This window comes from Temnothorax americanus, unplaced genomic scaffold, assembly GCF_048541705.1.
Source record: "Temnothorax americanus isolate GAGA-0224 unplaced genomic scaffold, ASM4854170v1 Scaffold60, whole genome shotgun sequence".
Taxonomy (NCBI): domain Eukaryota; kingdom Metazoa; phylum Arthropoda; class Insecta; order Hymenoptera; family Formicidae; genus Temnothorax; species Temnothorax americanus.
In genome coordinates, this window is record NW_027509752.1 from 613,284 (window position 1) to 637,945 (window position 24,662).

At 33.1% G+C, this 24,662-nt stretch overlaps 3 protein-coding genes across 4 annotated transcripts in view; 1 reads left to right on the plus strand and 2 right to left on the minus strand.

The window, feature by feature from the left end:
* Positions 1-3: 3 nt before the first annotated feature.
* Positions 4-13,840, minus strand: Rpi1 (RNA polymerase I subunit RpI1). Of its 2 annotated transcripts, none has more exons than XM_077420787.1 (6): positions 13,714-13,840; positions 10,881-11,085; positions 4,561-8,897; positions 2,594-2,749; positions 2,189-2,492; positions 4-135 (listed from the first exon to the last, which is right to left on the minus strand). In XM_077420787.1, the coding sequence occupies exons 2-6, from the start codon at positions 11,056-11,058 to the stop codon at positions 29-31; spliced, it is 5,082 nt and encodes a 1,693-aa protein (XP_077276913.1). In that variant the 5' UTR covers positions 11,059-11,085; positions 13,714-13,840; the 3' UTR covers positions 4-28. The 2 variants fall into 2 exon arrangements, with proteins under 2 accessions (XP_077276913.1, XP_077276911.1); XM_077420785.1 differs by lacking the exon at positions 13,714-13,840 and adding an exon at positions 11,930-11,990.
* Positions 12,373-24,662, plus strand: part of L(2)gd1 (lethal (2) giant discs 1) — a 38,131-nt gene continuing 25,841 nt past the window's right edge. The window contains exons 1-4 of the mRNA XM_077420780.1: positions 12,373-12,450; positions 19,920-20,691; positions 21,885-22,129; positions 23,669-24,122. Of these exons, the coding sequence (XP_077276906.1) occupies positions 20,340-20,691; positions 21,885-22,129; positions 23,669-24,122 (1,051 nt within the window). The 5' untranslated portion in view covers positions 12,373-12,450; positions 19,920-20,339. The remainder of the gene's footprint in view (positions 12,451-19,919; positions 20,692-21,884; positions 22,130-23,668; positions 24,123-24,662) is intronic.
* Positions 16,496-19,290, minus strand: LOC143905381 (uncharacterized). The gene is made up of 5 exons (XM_077420796.1): positions 18,685-19,290; positions 18,355-18,504; positions 17,975-18,234; positions 17,755-17,890; positions 16,496-17,631 (listed from the first exon to the last, which is right to left on the minus strand). The coding sequence occupies exons 1-5, from the start codon at positions 18,779-18,781 to the stop codon at positions 17,348-17,350; spliced, it is 927 nt and encodes a 308-aa protein (XP_077276922.1). The 5' UTR covers positions 18,782-19,290; the 3' UTR covers positions 16,496-17,347.

Consider the following 24,662-nt stretch of genomic DNA (forward strand, 5'->3'; position numbering starts at 1 on the left):
ATATTGATATTAAGAAATTTTATTATTTTTATACATTGTACAACGATGGTAAAATAGAAAATGCCCCAGTTCCAGATCTGCACGGTTGTCCTAACATCAATCTACTTGAAGGTGATAATATGTCATCTTTTTTTCCTATAAATGATAAGACAAGAATAAGATAATGTACATACAAACAAGTACACATGTGTGCATGCATGCATGTATAATTTTAAAGGAGAATTATGAGTCTTTCAATCAATTTTTTATAATACATGTTTTTCTATGACAATATCATTGATATATTTTCTTCAATAGAAAAAATTCATGATTTTTTTTATATGATTTGTTTTTCTTTATCACGTAATATTGTGCATATAAAAATATGGTAAATCTTTGGAAAACCCATCTATATGAAATAATGAATGAATGGCGTTCGGGACAAGAAACATCAAAATAAAAAAAATGAAAAAAAAAGACGCAAAAAAGTCAATGAAAATCAGCGTTAGCTGAATATTGATACTAAATCAATATTTGTAATTATGCATAAAAACGTTCCACTCTCTAATGACCTTAACCTTGACATATGTTGCCTTGCAAAGTACATGGGCTTTCCACGCGTGGAAAGTTGTAAACCCATGTGCCACCTCGTTTCGCGTGGAAAGTGTATGCGTGGAGGCAGTAGGTTCCATCCCCCTGCAAGGAGCTCCACTACCGTTAAACTAGACACATAGCGCGCCTTGCAAAGTATGTACATGCGTGGACTTTCCACGCGTGGGAAGTTGTAAACCCATGTGGCAGTTTCGCGTGGAAAATATGTATGCGTGGAGGCAGTTGCTTCCGTTCCCATAAAAAATAGGTAGGGTACATATTCTTCGGGCTCCCCTAATTGATTATCACTGTCAAAGTCACAACAAAAATTTTTATCAAGAGAGCCACAAAAAAATATCAAAATTTAGAAGAGGCCCTATTCCGAATAATTACCTTATTTCTCTTACATTATTTCATACAGATGGGTTTTCCGATGGTTAAAGGTCGACAGGAGTACGGGTGCACTAAGTGCACTTTAAACTGCACTTGAACTGCAATATTCGTAATATTTGTTTTCGGAAAATTTATTTTAATTCTTTTTCCAAAATCCGGCTCTGTAGCGGGTTGCGGCTGATCTTACTGATTAAAACGAGCATAAGTTTAATGAGATAAGTTTAATGAATCTCATTAAACTTATGCTCGTTTTAATCAGTAAGATCATCCGCAACCCGCTACAGAGCCGTATTTTGGAAAAAGGATCAAAATAAATTTTCCGAAAATAAATATTACGAATATTGCAGTTAAAAGTGCAGTTAAAGACAGAGGTCACCCGTACTCCTGTCGACCCTTAACCTGCATTTTTCTGTTTTTTGTTTCTTTTCGATGTTTCTTTTTCCAAGTGCCATATTTAAGTTTTATATTCATGTTCAGAGAACGAAAATACTTAAGAATAGGGTAGTTTTATTCATTATTTCATCTAGGTGGGTTTTCCGAAGATTTATCAAAAATATTAAAATAAAGTTAATCTAAAAAATAATAGTTTATAAAATATCCTGTATATATATAATTCTTAAAAGTTTTAACGTAAAATATGAAACACATGAAATAAATATCTTTGATTTTACTTCTATGCACGAAATAATAAAACAAATCAATTGATATAAAAATTATACATAACTGCATTTTGAAAAACACCAATTCTACATATAGTATTAATTTAATTTTATTCTGTACATAATTGCATTATAAAAAGTATGTAATATACATTCTATAACATTAATTTAAATTTTCCTGCAGATATAAAATATTCTTTGAAAAAAGTGATTTATTTTAGACTTTATAGAATATTTTTAATAGGGCAGATTTATTTATTTGATATGTATATATTTACCAAATTATCTTTCTTTATTTAAACAATTACATATTTTTTAAAGTAAATATTTATGAAAAAAGAAATAGTTTTTAATACTTTTGTAATCGATACAATAAATAAAAATCTCGAGTTGTAAATAAGAATAAAATATGTCATTGATTAACATTCTTTCTGTAAAGAAAAATTATTTAGAAATATTGTTAAATTATTTTGTCTTATATTAAAAACAAATACTTTTAGACTCATGAGTTTTTTTTCCTATGTGTTTTGACACATTTTGAACATTTCATATCTTACATAACTCACCTTGCAACGTCGCCGTTTTCAAAAAACCTAGCGAACTTTCAAAGCTTATTTGTTGTAACGGCGAGGCTGAATCCTCCATTCCTTTTCGACTAAGTGGTTTGAACGTGCCATCAAAGGTCATGTAATCCGCGATTAAGGACAGATGTCTAGAGTCAACAGTGATACCATACATCTTGAAGACATCCCGAACCTCTTTTACAATGACTCTATTTGCAGCTTCAATTCCATACGTTTGAGAAATATTATAAATGTCATTTGAATATAATCTGTTTAAATCAAGTATGTTATCATACTTAAACATTTCCTGTAATGAAAAAAATATGAAATATATTAGAAAAAGGTAGAGAAAAATATCCAACTTACAATTAGACAGATTGCTTATGATTTGTATTTATATTTATTTACCACTATATTTAAACCATCTGTTTTGAGAATTGTTTCGCCTTTGCTGTTTTGAAATGTAAAGGCTTTCTTGATGCATGGTGTTTCCCACAAGACAGTTTTGCTTGCAGCATTCTTGATTATCGTTGGCAAATCCAATCTGATCGTTTTAAGCGGTAACTGAAAAGAATCAATATATGTCATTTGTTATAGTCTGTTAATGCATTCTGAAATATAAACTGATAGTAAAAAAAATATGATTCACATTATGTAAGATATTATGATTCACGTTATATAAGATTTTCTGTAGAGTATTTCAGAATGTACCATATAAAGGATGTTAAAGAAGAAAGATTCTAAACTTTGATTTTAACTGCATCCATAGCTAAAGAGTTAAAGGTGTATAATATTCACTGACAATAAAAGTAAAAAATACTTAATCAACGTAGGTAAAAAAATCAATCTTATTAAAGATAAAAATGTTTTCCAGTTTCGACAATATAAGTAATTATTTTTCCAACTAAGTTTTTGAAACTTTTGAATACTTAGTCATTTGTTAGTTTATTAATGTTTTTACAATTAATAAAATGACAAATATTTGATTTGTATTCGTAGATAGTCCAAAATAATCGATACTTTTTATATTAAATGCTTGTAATTTTAAATATTCGTGAATTATTAAAAATTAGAAATAAGGATAATATTAAAGCTATATTTATAATTAGTATGTTACATAATTAGTACATAATGAGTAACATTAACCTAGGAATAGTCACTAAATTTTTCTTTTGCGCAAACGATTATTTGGAGTGATTTTTGCACCCAAATTAAGTCATTGTTATTAATTACATATTGTATATTATTGTTCTACAATTTCTATATTTATTAACGTTTGAGGACATTATGTGCATAGATTTACTTAATAATTTTTTGAAAAACTCAAAAAACCAAAAAAATATTAAATGGAAGAAGGAGATTAAGTAGCTTATTGTGACAATATTTCTAAAAAATAAAAATATTAATTAAGAAAACGCTTTTGTATTTCCGATGGAATTGCATATTTAAAGGTTTTTAAAGAATAGTTATTAGAAAAAATATATATATAAACATCCATTTTATAACACTTTAAAACAATTCAAAGTCATTATCAGATAGTCATTTATGTGATAGTGAAACTTATACTGTTTGTTCTTCCAGAATATACAAAAATATTATATTTATTATTAACAAAATATGTATTTTATAGAATAGAAAAATAGAAAAATTTATAACAATTATTTTATTACTTGATATTTTTTAAGCATTTTTACACACATGTTTTTATTCCTACACAATTCTTATTTTTTCCTCTTTTATATTAATCCTCCGCTTTAAGCCCCATATGGATGACAAAAAGTAACTGTTATAATTATACACAATTATTTCTTTATTATAAAAATATTATTAAGTATTCATAAATCTCATTAAAGCTTATTTTATTATTTCAAATTTAATATAAACTCTTACTATATATTTTATTAATTTTTCCAACATAAACAATCACCTGAAGTGTGTGATTTATACATCCCACCAAGTTTCAATTAGGTGGAATTATAAATGGTCACTATTATAAACTTTTTTTATTATGCAGGTTGGGTCTCGGAACCTTCGAAAGGTATGAATTCTAGATCAATAACAAAAATTACTATAACGAGTGAGCTTTATTTTTTCAACGCTGGGGTTTAAAAATCACCCCAGGTGACTATTCTCGGATTAAGGTACTCTTTTAGTTTGTTTCTTATATGTGTATATATATATATAGCTACAGCATAAGAAAATAACCTTTTTATATTAAAGTGTGAATATTCACGGATTAATTGTATATTATATGTAACATTATATTATCCTTGATATAGAAGCTATATTATTTTATATATTTTTTTGTAAGGTAATAAAAAAATTGTAGAGATAAATCTTTGCCCAAGGCAATTTACCAAGAGGTAAATACATACCCAAAAAGTGAATTTGCACCACGATAATTTACTCTCGTCATAATCATAATCCATAGCATTATCGTACATATTTATGATACATTCCTTTCTGTTAGTAAATTTATTTTTTCTATTCAATGTTTTAATATCATCGTCATCGTCTTCGTCACCTTCCTTATTCTCGACAATTTTACTTGCATTATTATTATCATCTGCTTCTTCTTCCTTATCATCTGCAATATCTTCAATTTCTTCGGGATCTTCATATTCCTGATTTTCTTGATGACGCAACAATGACTTAGTCATTGTCGCATCAGCGTCTTCCGCAGCCTGTTCCTCATCGGATGACTCGTGCATTTCTCCCAAATCCATTCGCGTTCTGTTTCCAGTATTTTCCGGTACTATCTCGTCAGGATCAATTTGATCTATTGCCGCGTCGTCGTCATTTGCCCATATATTTTCTCCCTCAAAGTGTAACAAAACCTTAGTCATTTTGGCAAATTTCTTAATTTCTTTGAATATATTCTTGAAGAAGGTTTCCTCGGTGCACTTAATCACGGTCCGCGGATGAACGGAAAATTCTCCTTTATAATACTTGTGAGGAAGATATTTGATTGTTATAGTGTGCACCAATCTTCGGTGTGGGCTCTCTTCTATTCTCCTGCTCATCGTGATATCTTTTAATACATCGCGCAAGACGCATCTTGTTAATCCTAATCTCACCTTTTTCGCCTGTTTTTCAAGATTCTGCAAATTACTTTGGAAGGGTATTTCCATGCTTGGAGTTTTTATGTTTCTCGACGCCATCATTAAGATCTCACGTAATCTAGGAATACCCAAGGTCACGTTCATCTCTCCACGTCCCGCAAAATGGAAAGTATTCAAAGTCATTTGAGTGGACGGCTCACCAATGGATTGCGCTGCTAATAAACCAACCGGTTCACCAGGCGGGCAAATTGTCTTCATAACTTTTATAGCTAACAGATCTCTCAAGGCAGATTTCTTAACAGATTTTGATGAACGAGAGAGATATTCATCTACTAGGCTTTCTATTCGTTCAGATAATACACCAAATTCAATGTCTTGTCTGTATTTTGATATTATCGGATCGGGACATTTAGCACATTGTGCGCGAAATGACTCTTTTACTTCTTTCTTCGCCTTTCCCCACTTCCTTATAAGTGACAACGCGGCTTTGGTCCTTCCACTATAGCTATCAATGGCCTTTTGTTTGGCATTGTTGCTCTGATTGGAATTCTCCATAGAGAATCTACTGAACTCACTGACTCTTCTCTTTAGCAAAGAGGAACCATTTTTACTTTCCCACTTCTTAATCTTTTTTATCGTCTTCATAATTTCCTCACTGTCTGTCTTTAGACATTCCAGTAACTTCGTATCTATAATAGAATCTTTATTGTCAACTAGAAATGCAATTTGGTTCTTATTCAGAAAACGCGAACCCGGTATATCAAGGCCGTCCTCTCCGTAATAAAACTGAATTAAACTGCCATCATAGTCTCTAACCGTCGCGTCGTAATTAACAATCAAACCTTCCAGATGTTTTACCAAACATCTTTGTAGGTAACCGGACCTACTGGTTTTTACAGCAGTATCGATGAGACCTTCGCGTCCTGCCATACAATGAAAGAAGCATTCTTGAGGTTTGATGCCGGTCATAAATCTACCATCGATGAAACCACCAGCTCTGGGTGTCGGATCGTATGCTGGAAAACCCGATAAACTCTTCCCGCTTATCATTAACGATGGCCTTTTACCTTCCAATTCGATCTGACCAAGCAAACACGATATTTGCATAGTATTAACCGTGGATCCCTTTGCACCAGATTGCACCATAAGCTGCAAGTTGTTGTCCGGGAACTTCTTAAGGAGTCCCGTCTGCAGGCAGACTTTGTTAATATCATTGGTATAAACGTCCAAAGTGCTCTTATACTTGTGATCAATTTGCGCACGAAATTTCGCGTTATTCCAATAAGATTCTTCCATTTTAGTTCGAATTTCATCCATAAGCGTATCGTCAGGTACTTTTACAATAGATTTTTGTATAGCCTCTCCGACTTTTCTGCAATTGGAAATGATCTCTTTACGTTTTTCGTCGGTTTCACGTGTTATTAAAATGTCTTCGACACCGAGAGTAAATCCGTCGCACTGTAGAAACATTTGGAATAATCTGCCAAACGCGCTTAACATTTTGCTCGCGCATATTCCTCCATATAACTCGTAAATACAATGAATGAGACCGTAAGGAGTCGCGCCGTAATGCATTTTATCGAGTACGCCGCATAATAATTCTCCGTGTCGAATTATAACTTCAGCTTCCGACATGGTTATCAGATTTTCAAATTCTGTTCCACATTTCCAACGTCGCGGAGCCTTCGTCTGCCATTCTTTTGCGTTAATCTTTGTGATAGAAACTAAATTGATTCGCGCCTTATGCGAGGGAATAATGTTAATAATAACCGTCGAAAGGATCTGCTTACCCGACCACAACATTTTCGGTTTAATGATAGCGGGCGGTAGAAGAATTATATTCTCTTGCTTTATCGGCAGCGCAGTATAAACTAGTTTTGTATAATGCGCCTTTGAGAAGAATTTACCTCTAGTTGTTAATCGTACTCCGGATACCATGTAATCCTGTATAAGGCCACTTAATGGAGTTCCATCTTTCGGCACGAGATACTGATTGAATACATTGGCTATGTTATAACTTTCGCTCCTGGCCAGTTCGTTTTGCGGGAAATGGGCGTTGAGTTCGTCGCCGTCGAAGTCCGCGTTGTACGCTTTACAATTGGCATAATGAAGATGTAACGTTTTCTCTCCTTTTAGAACACGCGCTTTGTGAGCCATTATACTCGGTTTGTGTAATGTTGGTTGTCTGTTCAATAGCAGTACATCGCCGTTTTGGAGATGCCGATGTACTACTTTAACGCCAATGAAAGACTCGTTAGTCCTGTCGTTCGTTGTTAAGAGACGTTTCGCGATAGCTTCTCTTTGCGTGGAATCGTTACTATTAATGGCTTGTATCGACCCATCCTCATTTTCTACCATAACTGCACCAGGATGAACATCGGGACCATTTAAGACTAATCGTCTCAATTCAACGACGTTCCACGGCGTTATAGCTACAGGATACGTTAATTTACGAGCGAAAGCCTCGGGAATGCCAACTTCATCGATATTCAAGTCGGGGTCAGGAGTAATAACTGAACGCGCGGCAAAATTCACCCTTTTGCCCATCATGTGCATTCGAATGATACCTTCCTTCTTTTCGAGAATTTGCTTCAAGCCCTGGCCATTGATAGATTCCGGTGTTTTGTTCATATCGCGATCTATCAAGTGATTCACGTTGCTTTGCAACGCCTGCCAAGCATTGTGCAACTTTTCAACAGCCGTAACTCCCTTTATCTGTTCAAAGACAAGTCGACCCTCTTGAGGTAAATGATCGGTACCTCCATCTTGGATCGTTTGTATAATATTTCTCAAGACCAGACAATCTTGTATGATGCCTTTATAAATGTGAGTTTGAGGATGTTCGACCATTTGACCGTTAAGAAAATTTACCGGCCGTACGATTGGCGGTAGCACGGGTATCACTTCAAAGAAGAATACGTCAGTGGGATATTCGATGTCTACCAATTTTAAGCAAGGTACAATTATCTTGAGAAAGTCTCTTTCCTTGTTCCATAATTGCCGTAGATATTCCTTAGATTGATCTGGCATAACCATCACTGTCTCCAATTTATGTGCCACTTTGCGAGAGAGCACCTCTTTGGAAGGTACAACTTCTTTGTTGTTTATCATTATTTTATTTTGCAGCGTCGAAATCTTTGGGAGACCGTTTTGACAATTTATGCATATCCCAGCTTTATTGTTTCTCACATATTGCTTAAGTATATTTTCGACATACGCGTGCCATTGCATAATGATGTTCTTCATATTAGTTTGATCCTCATGATTGTGAGGCACGATTTGACTGCTGTTCTGCCGAATTCTGTCGAAGTTCTCCATGTAATCGTCAATTCGACGAATATACTCCATTTGTTCTGCTTCATTCTGTGTGCTCGATATTACAGATGTTACTTCTTGATCCAAGCTATCGAGATCGCTAAGTTGCCCTTGATAAAGTAACTTTAATTTTGCAGACAGCAATCGCTTGATGTATGATGGTACTTGTAACGTGAAACAACTTAAACATGACAGTTTGAGTAACACAGATAATGCTTTGTGAAATAATGGATTGACGACAGGGACTGGCAGTTCTATATGGCCAAAGTGACCTGGACACTTGAAACCACTATGTCCACATGTGCTGCATAGCTCTGAACTGTTTTTCGTTGTACCTACGATAAATCAAAATATAGTAAATTAAACTTTATAAAATATAAGAAATATAACATAACTTTTTTGTTATGTATTTAATTATTTATATATTACTACGTTTACGCGAGCGTTACTTCTGTAGTAACTTACGCTAAGTCACTCGTTTACGCGGAGTAAATTATCGTAAGTTACTACAAAATCCCGTTTACGCGAAGGAATTATCGTAAGTTACTACAGAAGTAACGCTCGCGTAAACGTAGTATATGTATATACATTAATGTACATTAGATTAATGATATTAATATGTACAATATACTTAGGGGAGAGTGGGAGAACCATGTTTTGAAAGAGCCGTCTCATATTTCAACTAACTGTGAATGTAGCAAAAAATTTTAAAATATATTAAAATATTTTTTATTTGATAGCAACACTGAAACTACTACTACGTTACGCGAGCGTTACTTCTGTAGTAACTTACGATATATTACTCGTTTACGCGGAGTAAATTATCGTAAGTTACTACAAAATCCCATTTACGCGAAGGAATTATCGTAAGTTACTACAGAAGTAATAACGCTCGCGTAAACGTAGTTTACGTTATCCATAGACATTTGGCAGTGTTGCCGTATATACTAACGTTTACGCGAGCGTTACTTCTGTAGTAACTTACGATAATTCCTTCGCGTAAACGGGATTTTCCTTCGCGTAAACGGAATTTTGTAGTAACTTACGATAATTTACTCCTCGTAAACGAGTGATATATCGTAAGTTACTACAGCAGTAACGCTCGCGTAAACGTAGTAGTAGTGAGGTAAAAGATTATTGCGACAAAAAGTAAGTTTTTGAGTTAAATTTCAATGTCTTTTACATTTATTTGCAATTAGCTTTTAGGAAAAGTATTTTTTTAATTAAATGCTATATACACTAACCTAACTAAAACGTAGTTACAACTCTTTCGTTTGTTTTGGTTTATCAGATGTGGTTAAATTTTTTACACATAATGTTATGAAAGAGTCGGTGTTGAAAGAAACAACAATAACTGTTACTACGTTTACGCGAGCGTTACTTTGCGGAAACGAGCCGTAGTAATTTACGATAATTCCTTCGCGTAAACGGGATTTTGTAATAACTTACGATAATTTATTCCGCGTAAACGAGTGATATATCGTAAGTTACTACAGAAATAACGCTCGTGTAAACGTAGTATGTGTCTGTTCAAAAGATTATTTTGTAAGTAATGAAGATTGGTATCAGTGCAAGTTGTGCACTGGCTTTTATAACTCATGTTGCAGTAGAGGAAATTTTCATTTCTTTTATAATAAGTGTGTTTTTGATTTAAAATATTATATTTTCTATCTTTCAGATATTTATTAGTTTTCTAAGAAGATAATTTTTGCTAAAGAATGACATACTTTGATTTTGTGTTATTAGCTTAATTTATTAGTACCCGGCTCAACAAAACGGGCTTTTTCAAAGCCATGTGTTAAAAGAGCCAAATTCTCTATCTTTAAAAAAGTGATTAAAATCTGTTAATGACTAAATATTATTTTGTTAAATTGATCTTATAGATAAATAAGTACATTAAGTTAGAAAGCGGTTTTACTTCATTAACACCAGATTAAATACCTTTTTCATATTTTGAAAAATACTAGCTCTTTCATGCCCATTCTCCCCTATAATAAATAGTAATTTATTGAAAATTTGCAGCTAATCTTTAACAATAACGTTTATATCTTTAACGTTTATTTCATTAATTTGTTTATTTTCGTAATATCTTATTAAAATATCCTGATTTTTCGATACATAGATATATCTTATATAAATTGTCATATTATGATAAATTTCAAACTAACAGTCTATAAACAAACTATAATTAAGGCTGCTAATAAAATTTCAAAAAAATTAAATGTACGTAAGAAATATTGTTTCAAACAACGAAAAACTATTTTTTAATTGGCCAAAACATTTTTCACGATGAATTGTATTAGAATAAAATGTTTTACCTAAAGATGGATCATATAATCCACCCTTTAATGGATGTCCAAGAATGTTGAAAGATAATGGTGTTCTGATTTTCGTTACACTCAAATTCCTTATATCATTTGCTGTGAAAATTGAGAACAGTAAATGCTGGGAATCTTGATGTTTCGGTGTTAAACGCTGCCTATGGTATTTACTCATCTTGATATTTCTCTAGCATTCACAAGTCTGTAAAAAAATATTGAATAATAATGTAATAATCACACAGAGATGATATGTATAAGAGCAGTCAATTCACAGTAAGTCCCAGATTCGATTTTGACTCTCATTCCATATATGCCTTGATTTGTAAGAAATTGATTGAGGAATTGAAGATTAATAGTAAAAAGAGTGTGCAACTGTTATAACCTATTTTGGAAACAATAAAAATAAAACATAGTGTAATAAGTTTTTATGGAATGTTAATATAAACGGCACTATTTAACTTTTTTAAAATTTCAGTAATTAAATAATTATATGAGGAAGATCTCTTTACTTCTTGACTTTGACAAAAGTTATTACATACTTGAATTGTAACCAAAAATTAAATTAAATTAAAATTGCCGTTCTGAAATATAATAATATAGTCGCTTGTGATATTCCACATTGGTTCATACCAAAGGCTGTCAAAATATTTTAATTGTAGAAACAAGGTAAACATATTGAGACCTTTACGGCAAGCGATACAAGTCGAGTGTCGTTTTGTCTTTGTTTGTTACTCATTGCCAAAAAAAAAATAGAACGACGTTTATGTGTCGACTTGTGTCGCTTGCTGGAAAGCTCCCGTTGATTAATAATAAAATGCTAAACATCACATTTTTTAGCAGAATTACACTTAACCTAATCTAATCAAATTTAGTTATTTTATAAGAAACTTATATTTTTTAACATAAAATACAGATTGCGAATAAAATAATCGTTGGCTTAAAATGTTGCGTTTATTATATCAACTGAACTTGCTGAGAAATGGAAGAATTATTTGTGTACACAGTACTTAAAATTTTGGTAATTATAAAGGAAAGGGGTTCCTCACCAATTTGGCTCTGAAACTTCACAATTTTGTGTATTTTGGTGCGTAAAACATGAATCTATAAGTTGAAATTGTCGCTCTTAAGGTAGTCCGTTCGCAGCACCTATACTACGTTTACGCGAGCGTTACTTCTGTAGTAACTTACGATAATTCCTTCGCGTAAACGGGATTTTGTAATAACTTACGATAATTTACTCCGCGTAAACGAGTAATATATCGTAAGTTACTACAGAAGTAACGCTCGCGTAAACGTAGTACTAGTCAAGTAACAGTCATGAGGTAATTGAAAACAAACATATTGCAACATCCCAATAATTATAATAATATAAAATATGATTTTACACGCACGATTTAATCGTAGATATTAAATTATTTACTAATTAAAAAAATATCACAATAGTAGTGCGGTTGGACTCGATTTAGGTTAGGTCAGGCATGACGGTACGAGTAATATGCGATTGAATCCACTACTTATTTAACCTCATATATCAGAGCAAAACATTCGCCAAGCCCTTATTTTCAAGGTACGTACGAAATCTAAAAACTTCAGGGAATAATTTAATACATTAATAATGTATTCATCTAGTCGCTAAGTACATGTATTATTCGTTGAAAACCTCAGCCGTGGCGATTTGCATCATTCTATCTTTCTCGATCATTAGATGTAAACAAGGATTTAGCACGCTCCGCGAACGCACATTTAGAACATGACTTATAAAAAAAGTTATTAAACTAAAGTTGACAGTTGCGTGGTTAAGATATGTCTGTCATTTATTATACTTCGTATTTAAAGACTTTTCAAAATATGCCAATTATTTTCTGCTTTAAAAAAAAAAACATAATAATCTATTTCTATTATCTTTTTAAATATAAAATTTAATTCAGTATATTATATATATATATATATATATAATAAAAATAATAATAATTTGTAATAAGAGAAATAGGATCCTATAACGAACAATTAGAATCAAAAGCCATGCGATCCAAGCTTAGGTCTTTGAAAGCCTTATATTAGTTTCTGTATACATATATGTCTATATATATACATATAATTTTTCCAACGAACTGCGCGCCGATTATTTGTCGGACTTAAAACACAGTAATTGTTAGAATTAAAAACCCTTCCCTCCCCGGAATTAAATCGACTCGATTTAATTATCTGTATGTATACAGAAACTAATATAAGGCTTTCAAAGACCTAAGCTTGGATCGCATGGCTTTTGATTCTAATTAATAATAATTTGATTTTTTTTTGTTAAAGCAGAAAATAGTTGGACTAACCATATTCAGTACAACAAAACTGCCTTTGGAAAATACCATAATATATTGAATTAAATGATTAAAAAAGATAATAGAAATAGAGTTATTATGTTTTTTAAAGCAGAAAATAATTAGTATATTGAAAAGTCTATAAATACAAAGTATAATAAATGACATACATCCTATAATAAATACTAAATGGTTATAACCATGCAAATGTTAAATTTTAATATTTAATAAACTTTTTTCCTAATTGAGAGCGACAATTTTAACTTATAGATTCATATTTTACGCACCAAAATACACAAAATTGTGAAGTTTTAACCAAATGGTGAAAAAGCCTCTTTCCTTCATAATTACCAAAATTTTTCTAACCTAACTTTACCAATCTCACATCAATAGAAATGGACAGAAACGACTAAAACAGATCACAAATTAACAAATCACAATTCAAGATTAACTCATTAACATGAACGTCTCAAACTAACTCTAAATTGATTGTAGACGGAATAGACCGTACTGACCGTAGACCTCGCAGCGTGCTAAGCGAACTTCAGCGAACAGCGAACAGCGAACTTGTTGTTGTTTAGACGACGACGTCACTAACGAGCCGGCGGTTTTTTTTCACGCACGTGCGACATGAGAACCAGCAAGCCAAGATCGGTAAATGGCGCGTCGCTCGTTGCAAACGTGCATTAGCAATGCAGCGCCGCTATCCGCCGCCATAGTATAATGGAGGATTCACACTGCGTCCGATGTTCGACGTACGACGATCCGACATCCGACATCCAATAAGAAATTTTTGTCTCTAGATTCTGTTAAGCTGGCCACACACATTTTCCACAGAACGTAACAGTAGGATTTCGACCAATCGCGTTGCTCGATTCGAAAATGTACGGCCATACGTTCCCGAATCAAATAACACGATTGGTCGAAATCCTACTGTTACTGTTACGAAAAAGTGTGTGTCCGGGGCCTTATGGAGGATTCACACTGCGTCCGATGTTCGACGTACGACAATCCGACATCCAATAGGAAATTTTTGTCTCTAATAATAAATTCTGTTATTGGATGTCGGATCGTTGTACGTCGAACATCGGACGTGATCGGACGCAATGTGAATCCTCCATTATTGGATGTTGGATCATCGTAAACTCGTGGACAGAAAGGTTGTCCGACTTATACAGTGTATAAATTCCACGAAATTCACTGACAGTACTGCCAGTACTGTCACAATACGGAACGTTGGTCAGTAAAGCAGCATCGTCAGTAAAATGAATTTTGGAACGATTCTCAGTAGCGAGCAGTAGCGAGTACCGCCGTTTTATCAACAAATATGACAGCTAAATCCATACGTGAAGAAGAATTGCAGTTATGGAATGAAGCAATGGATTTAGTATTTGAGTCGTCCTCAGATGAATCGGATTCGTCCTCTGAGTCCTCTGATAGTGAAAGCTCCAGTGACAACGATGAAGAAGAGGACTTACAAATATTAAATTATGTTGTCCATGTCGCTCGTGGACGGGGAATGCCTCTGCCTCGTCAAAAGAATTATGTAGAAACGGTGGTTCCTACATATTCTCCCAAATTTTTCAAGGAAAATTTTCGGTATGTGCTATTATTTATGAAATAATGAAAGAGTATTATATTAGGATATATGCGAGGTTATGAACCCACTGAGATGTGCAGTGGATGTGTCTGTAATTATTTTGTTGATTGCAGGATGTTTCCAGCAACATTCGAATATTTATTCGAACTGGTGGCTCCTGAATTAGAGAGGCGACACAATCGAGGACGGCCCACAATATCAGCACGAAAACAACTTTTAATAGCTCTTTGGTATATGGGCACTCCTGACTCTTATCGGTAAGCATAATGTCTACATCATTATTTATTGTATTTAAGAGATATCCATCTATATTTCATGTTTTCTTCACTGTGCAGGTCAGTATGTAAAACATTTGATGTGGGACATGCAACAGCACTCAGAGCTGTTAGGCGTGTATGTCACGCTCTGCATTCTTTGGCTCCACAATTCATCACCTGGCCTCGAGAAGACAAAGTGGACACTACAATTGCAGACTTCAGAAGAAAGAGCCCTTTTCCTGGTGTTATTGGCGCCATTGATGGGTGTCATATTGTCATCAATTCCCCGAAATCTAGTGATGGAGCTTACATAAATCGGAAAGGAGCACACTCTATCCAGTTCCAGGTATCAAAATAATACACTCCAGACTGCGTTTCAAATTTATTCCTTGGAGTAGAGTAGCCTTTGATTTGACCAATTAGATGAAAAGAAATATAAATTTCTTTGTTCTGATTGGTCAATCATAAGCTACTCTATGCCAAGGAGTAAATTTTGCAACACAGCCTAAGTGGAAAGATACTATATTATATCATTTTATTTTCCTGTAATTCATGAACATCTTGAGGGATTATTAATAGTTACTGATAATTTTTGTAGGCTGTGTGTGATGCAAAAACAATATTTACTCATGTGTATGCTGGGCATGTAGGCTCAGTACACGATCAACGTGTATTTCGCCTGTCAGAAGTAAATGACTTTCTGAGGTCGCCAGATGAGTATTTTCCCAATGATACTCACATTATTGGTGATGCAGCTTATAAGATTGATCCACATTTAATGGCTCCTTACAAGGATAACGGACATCTAACTCGGCATCAAAATAATTTCAACCATTATCTTTCAAAAGCAAGAATGACTATTGAACGTGCTTTTGGATTGCTCAAGGCAAGATGGAGGAGTCTCATTCATCTCCTTCCCATGACATCCATTAACAAAATTCCACAATATATAGTGGCTTGCTGCGTTTTGCACAATATTTGTGAATTAAGAGGAGATGTCTCTAATGAGCCAATGCCAGAAATTTGCCCAGAAGAGAGGGCAGTTCGTGGACCAGTTAACGATTTAGCAAGGACCCGTGCAGCTAATGCAAAGAGGGACAGAATTGCATTATCTCTTCCGCCAATACAAGAATAATTTGAGATTAGTTACGTGGGGTTCAATTTCTAAGTAATGTGTTACTTCTTTATACTTTTCATGTTTGTACTTTATAATTTTCTATATTTTTATATATTTATATTTATACATTTTATGCAATAATAATACATTAAAATTTATAGGATAATCTTTCACATGACATTTTATTTCTTATACCTTCTTTTTCTTTCTTAAGTTACAAATAACACTCGTACATTTATTTATCATTATTATGTACAAGATGGATAATGAATATCAAAACTTATATAATAATATCAATCTTAGAATAAGTGTTAGCCTTAGATAAACCTTGAAAATCTTAGTTTACATTTTTTTAATAATAAAATAAAATTAAAACTGGTAATACTGATTAATGAAGTCATTACATGTGTATGTACAATTAATGTCTTTCCATTTGAAGATAACCGCTCGAGTCCGATATCCAATAAGAAAATTTATTTGATTAAACTCATTTTTTATAAAAAATAATTTATTGAATATCAAACTTTAGCACTATCTTCAGGTAGGAAAGCATTAATAATGACTCCATCTGTACAATTATATAATAATAACACTTTTACCTAAACTTGGCTTCAAAGAATTCCCTTTTCTACAAGCATTACATTTCTTCATAACATAAAAGGAATAAAAACAACTGAATCAATGGCTTCGATATAATATAAACAAATAAAAAAAAATATGCACAGATACAACATGTGACATAGTTTAAGATCACACAAATGAGTTCATAGAATGAAATGTAAGACTTGTCCATTAATGTCAAAAACAAAAATATATATATTGGCACAAATATATTTGGCATAATAATAATCATGTACTTTGGTAAAAAATATTTCCACATTATGGTGGAACTTAAAAATTGTAGGCAATATCTAGGATGCTTTCGCAAAAAATTAAAATGATCCAGATTAAAATGATCCTGCGCGGTAATTAGTCAAATCTGAAATTTCATTGAATAAATTTTTAATGAGATTCAATGAAATTTCAGATTTGACTAATCACAGCGGAGGATCATTTTGGTTTTGTCGCGAAAGCAGCCGTAGTGACACAAAAATTAAATATAATCTTAGGAAAGACAAGGAGATCAAAAACTAACAAAATAATAAAACTAATAATCACTTATCAGTTGTACTGTCCTAATTATAAGAGCTTGGTCCAAGGTATTGGGTATTTTCAATATCACAGTCCATAGTTGTTTTTTCCGCAGCATCAATTACCTTCAGACGAGCATCTAGAAGCTGTAAAAATTGAGTTCTCATAGCCATCTTCTCTTTGTGTCGAATTTCTTTCCTCTCTTCAGACTGTCTATGCCACTTCTCCTTTGCCTCCAACTTTTTAAGATGATGTTCCTCCCTGTCACTTTTAATTTTGCTATAGATAGCATCTGCGAGCTCCTCGGCCCTGCTCTTTTTTTTCTTGTCTGCAAGACAAAAACAGTATGTAATTAGTAGACTTCAGATTATATACAAATTGCATATAACCCGAAGTCTAGTAATTACATTATAACATGATTTGATAAGTATCTGCAATTAACAAATATTACCTCCTTGAGAAGTGCATGACGCTGTGTCTGATACTGATGATGAGACAGAGTCTGAAGTATCGTTGCTCGGCCCACTGCTAGACGCAGTGCTCAACGGAGTCACCCAAGGGCGTTGCCCAAAAATCTTCTCCATGGTCTGAAATATGACAAAATATACTTCCGTATATAAATATTTCCAAATTATATACATGTTTTGCAATAAAAACATTTTTTTTTTCACCTCATAAAATTCCCAGTTAGGAATACGTCCGTTGCCACTTTGTTTGGATGCATCCTTAATTTTTTTATACCTCCTCTTCAGGCTGTCCATTTTTGAAGAAATCTGTCCCCAAGAGAATGTATATCCCTTTGATCTCATTATTTTGGCAATTTCTTCCCAGTAAAATTTGTGGGCCCTCTTCCCAGACTTAAAAAGACTTTCTTTCTCACTATATTCGTGCAACAGCAGTAAAGTCGTTGCTGAGTTCCACTTCGCTCCACCTAAGAGGACCAAAAACAAACTAAAATACTTTGAGAAAATATATTAATACTATGAAGAGATCACAAACAACACAGATTTATACCATCTATACCTGATCAAAGATCTTCAAAAGTACGTACCTTCTTTGGTTGATTCATCATCACCCTCCGTTTCCTCCTCATCTTGTCTTTCTTCATCTCCGCTTATATTATCAGAGACCACTTGGGTCTGGAAAGTGTCATGTGTTCTTCTTAATGCAGCATTTGCTACACGTTTAGCAAACTTGGGATCTGTATAAAAATAAGATTCATATATATATATATAGACACATATATACATTTAATATTTATGGGAAATAAAAATTCATCCAGAGTAAAGCAAGAAACTTTGATAGATATGCTTAATTAAGAGTTAATTTTTTGGTAAATATATGAGATTTCAAGGGAAATATCACTATCATTTTCACTTACCATTTACTACTCTTGCAGCATCTTCAGCAGTTACAAATACTATTACATTTTCACCTTCTGAACTCTGAAGATGTAATTCTATCATACTTTCTGCCATGATAGAATATTAATATTTTTTATAATTACTGTAATACTAATAAAAATAATCAACTGCACTCCTATAGTTTACTTTCGTCTTTATTTCTCCATTAGTCTACATTTGCTTTCGCGTTCACTTGTTCGTCGATCGTTCGTCTTTACGTCATTTTCGCGCCAAATGCCTCTGTCGTCTGCTTTTACTGACGCTACCTCACCTCTCGCGCTTCAGTGTCGCCAGCAGATTTCTAACCTCGCAGTAGGCTATTAATGACGTCATGAGTGACGTCATTGACGATGCTGACCAGTACTGGCAGCAGTTTTCGGAACGATTTCCAGTACTGGCAGTACTGTCAGTGAATTTCGGAACGCACCCTTTATATTTACATCATGGGGCAGATGATAAACATTATGTATGTATAAATTGCAGAATTTTTGTTTTAAGTAAATATTGTCGTCAGGTGACAGCTGTATGTGCCCCAATAAGTAACATTTTTAATTTTTTGGTGTTTTTGATATAAAATTGCATTTTCTACCCTAGATTTTTGTGCGTACTTTAATTCTAGACCAAAAACTTGCAATTCTGTAAAGCCAATTAAAAGATCCATCGAAAAACAATAATGTCGGTAAATCATACGGCTGCAGGATCCCGAATTTCCACTGAGCGCGTCACGCGTCGCGTCGTCCGAGTTGAACCAATCAAAACATCCCATTTTGATCCCGTCACAAGAATGTAATGAAATGGGATGTTTTGATTGGTTAACTTGTGACGACGCGACGCCTGACGCGTTCAGTGGAAACTCAGCTTTTTAATTATCTCGAGGTCGATTCTTTATCTTGGGACGAGGTGAAAATTACAAAAGTGAGGAAATTCACTAGAGAATCTACAATTTCATTTGTCGAAATCTAGTAAATCTGTTCAGTTTTGTAATTTTCACCTCGTCTCAAAATACAGAATCGACCCCCTCGCTTCGCGGGGCAGAACGAAACTTTTTTCTGCCAGATTTTTTTTGTTTCGTGCAAAAACATGTCGAATAAGCCTAATTTTACTGATTTCTGTGCTGGGGTAGCTAAACTGAAGAATTACCCCCAAATTATATAAAAAAGAATAATTCTCAAAAATATTCCATTTGTCTCAGATGACTCTCTCTCTCAATTAGGTGCCTGTTGCACGCCGTATGGGTGAACCCTAACTTTCCACCAGGTGCCATTCAACGGTTGAATTTTGAATTTCAACCACGGAAGAAGAAAGAAGAAGGTTCCACGAATCAGGTCTGATCGGGACCACTTTTTCTACTCGCGCGCTATGAAGAGTATGAAGTTCGACCTTCGACCCCCTTCGTGCTTGACATACATTGACAATATTGACATATAGATAGCATGGTTTTAAGACCGTGTACGGTAGCCGAGATTAAAAATTCGCCAATAATTAAAAGTTATTTTATTTAGTGCACAGCGCTTGTCCGTAGTTCCGGTTGGAAGACGATTGCGATTCGTTCGACCGTTCGACGGTCTCGCCACGCAGTGGCACGCAGCAATGCTTCAACGGTGATGTGCCTCTGGCATAGTACGGATTACGGATGAAGAGCGTTCTCTCGCGGATCGTCAGCCGGGCCAAACGAGTGGTTTCGCGCCGGTATTTGAGCCTGACGACAATGGCCAAGAGCAAGTTCGAGTACGTGAAGGAGTTTGAGCGAGTCGACAATTGTCTGCCGAACTGCTGGATTGTGATTCGAATAGACGGCAGGAATTTCTCGAGGTTCTGTGACACGCATAAGTTCGACAAGCCGAACGACGTGGCCGCACTCCAGCTGATGAATCGCGCCGCTATCACCGTTATGGAGGATTTCAAGGAGATTATATTGGGTTTTGGTCAGAGCGACGAATACTCATTTGTCTTCCGAAAAGACACGCAGCTTTACAAACGCCGAGGTACTTGTCACATGCCTTGACAAGTGAGATTTGTCGGACCCAGAATGATAGAATCGATTTGTTTTTTGCATGCATGAAATTACGGCATTATTGCGTTAAATGTTGACTAATTTAGTCTCTATTTTAGGATTGGTATCTCAATAATGTTAGTAGTTAATTTCAAGTTTTTGCGTCGCGGGGCAGAGCGACACTTTTTTCTGCCAGATTCTTTCGTTTCGTGTAAAAACGCGTCGAATGAGCCTAAATTCATCGTTTCTTGTGCTGCTGCAGCTAAACTGAAGAGAATTACCAAAACATTTTAAATATAATTTGTATAATTTGAAAAGACTTTCTTTTTTGAGCTCATTCTCGCGCTCATCCTTTTCAGAATTTTCTTTTTAATATTTTACTCATTGATGGTTAAGAGTTTCAAGTATTCTTCTCTTGCTCGTTTTAGCCAACATTAATGTGTGTTCAACTATATACAAGAATATGACTTAAATAATTTTGAATTTTTAAGTTTAAATTGAACGCAAATATTAGGATGTCAAGTGATCAACTATTATCAGTGTACATATAAGTATATAAAATAATATCTTGCAATTAAATTTTGCATTTTTAAAATGATTTTTTTTTATTTCTTTCTCGCTATAATAAAGTCATATGTTGTATATGTTTATAGGACTTAATCCACTTGTCAATCTTGAGATATCGTAAATGCATTGTTGTACTTTAAAAGCATTTATTTTTATAATACTTTAGTAAATTATTAGTGTATTATAAACGTGGTATTACGAAAGAAGAAATTACAAGAATCTCTTTAAAGATTTCAAAGAAAGTCTCAATATCAAATATTTTTTTATGATAATATAATATATGTATAATATAATTGAATAAATTGATTATTTAATATTATATTTAATATTTTGGAAAGTACAGGTAAATTGTACTTACAATTAGTTCGACGTGTCATTGAATAAAACAGTACAATATATTAAAATTGAATTGTAAATTAACTGTTATTTTATAGACCATTAATTGAATTCTGCAATTCATTAAAAATTGATTAGTTTGATTTGTGACATCCTTTTTTTAAAGTAAGATATGGAAATGTTGTATGGTAGTACATAATTAAAATTTTATATGATTGATTGCCAAGTAACTACATATCTCCAAATACTTTTTTGTACTTAATATTTTTATATTTGTTTCAGCGTCAAAATTAATGTCAAACGTAAATTCGTTATTTGTTTCGGCGTACGTTTATCACTGGCCCAGTTTTTTCAGTGACAAAAAATTATATTATCCACCTTCATTTGACGCTCGTGTTGTATTATATCCAACCGATAAAAATTTAAGAGATTATCTGGCTTGGCGACAAGCTGACGTACATGTTAATAACTTGTATAATACTTGCTTTTGGAATCTTATTAAGAAGGGAAAATTAAATCCGAATCAGGTAAACATAAACATAAATAATAAAGGATCTAAGTTTTTAAAAAATTACGTATGATGAGTGTTTCAAACGTAAGGGTTAATTGGTCATTAAAAAGGAGTTAATTAAATAAAAAAATTTTATTATTGATGAAAAAACATTTATATATCTACTTTACTTTTCTACATAGTCATCGTTTCTTTCTAAATATTTATACCAAAGTCTTAGCCTTTTTATGTCTTCTGTATAGAAATCCACTGCTTTCAGCATTACTGTTTTCAATCTCTTCAAATCATTGAGGACTAAAACATTTCTTGTTATAATCTTTTGATATAATTTCTTGGTATAAAATTGTTGAATTGTTTTTTATTATATGAGCTACAGTATTGTGAGCATGTATTGTTGTAAAGATAAACGATTTCTGACATTGAAATTCTACGTTTTTCTTTATTTCAAGAAGTGGCAAAATAGAATCCAGACAAAGGATTCTTTTGGAAAAGATATGACAAAACTGATGCCTCGGTCCAAACGTGGAAAGAGATGATATATAGAAAAGAGTAAAGAGAGTATATACAGAGTGTAAAAAAAAGTGTTCCATATTTTGAGAACAGGTAGTACTCATCAAAATAAGAAGAAAATGTCCAGTAAACATGGGTGCTAAATCAAATATCTCAAGAGATATGGGCTAATATTGTATACTATAAGAGGTGTATGTGGTTTCCATTCATTGTCACACATTTTAAATAAAGAAATACACTTCCTACAATGTTTGTACATTATTGATACCTGATAATGACTAGCGGTCAAACCTTACTGTACTACAGAATAACACAACTAATGTAACAAGAGGACAATGTTTATCATTTGAAGACCTGGGTGTATTTAACACCTATCGACGATGTACAAATATTGTAAAAATATGTATTTTTTACTTTGAAATATGTGACAATGAATGGGAACTATATAGAACATCTATAGCATACGTCGTATACGATAAAGATTGGTCCATAGCTCAAGAGATATTTGATTTAAGACCCATATTTATTCGACATTTTTTTCTTATTTTTTGATAAGTACTGCTCTCAAAATATAGAAACTTTTTTGAATCATCCTGTATATATTTTTTGTTTTATTTTAATTGATTTTTTAAGTGATTAACTGGTTCTTATTTTTGAAATGCATCTCATATAATGTGTAAAGTATATATAAAAATCTTATATAGCAATTGTCATATGCTTACTATCATTGTACAATATCAAGTACATCTTATGACAACTCTGCTATTTTTTAATAACATATTACTTTTAAATTTACAAATAGCAAATTTAATTTCTCAGCAATCTCTAGCGATAAATTTTAATACAAATTTTGTTTAGAACTTGACTGCCAGTTTTAAGATATTGCAAATATTATATTATATTTTGTCCTTATAAAATACAATATGATATTTGACAAAACACATAGAGATATGTATAGTAGGAAGTTATAATGTATAATCATTTTTGAAAGTATGCAATAGAATTAAATTATCTGTTTTAACACTTTTATTTATGGATATTACAGGCAGATGAAAAACTTAGAGGCACACTGGCATCACATAAGAACGAGTTGCTTTTTCAAGAATTTGGTATAAATTATAATGATGAACCGCCTCTGTTTCGAAAGGGTACAACGCTTATTCGGAAATTGGTGTCCGACGATACAGGAAGATTGAAACCTGCTGTGGTTCCTTTGGTAGACGATATTATTGGCGATCGTTTCTGGAAAGAGAATCCCGAAGTAATTGGTTTGAAAAGTTTAGCAACTTATCAACAATCAAACTTAACGAATAGCATTAACAATACAATGCCTGTGCCCACTCCTCCTTCTCCTACCATGACAAAACTAGGAAACAATGTTTCTCTATCTTCACAAGTGACCAATGTAAATTTAGTTAATGAAGAAGTGTATCCTAGTAGAGGCAGAGAGACAAACGGAGATCAAATGCAGTGTGAAAGCGAACGTATTTGTAAGAGATAAGTTTGTACCTTGTTCTTTTTTTATACAATAAAAGTAACTTGAAACTATATCTATATCTGATGGTAAGGATCTATTGCAATTTCTCCAAGAGAAAAAATCCTGAGAAACTAATAAAAGAGTGTTATAATAAGGATATCTTTTTAATATCTTTTAAGAATATTTTTTTAATCTTTGAAGATTAACTGTTATATTTAAAAAAATGCAACATAATAAGAAATATGTTAAAAAATTAAGATACAAGAATCGAGTATAAATACAAATATAAATACGTGATAGACTACTTTCCACGCACTTGCAACATAAAATAGGGTATGCAAGTCGTGCGTAAAGATGAAAATTCCCGGGTGCGTGCGTCAACTCCGCACCCGGGAATTTTCATCTTACAGCACTTGTTGCACAAATAACTATTGTTGATGAATTTAATGATAAATTAAAACAATGATCCTTTATATTATTAGATGTATCTTCAAAAGTATGTAAAGGACACTAACAATTTTCACTAGAATCATTGACAGCTTTGATAAGAAAGCTGCTGTTA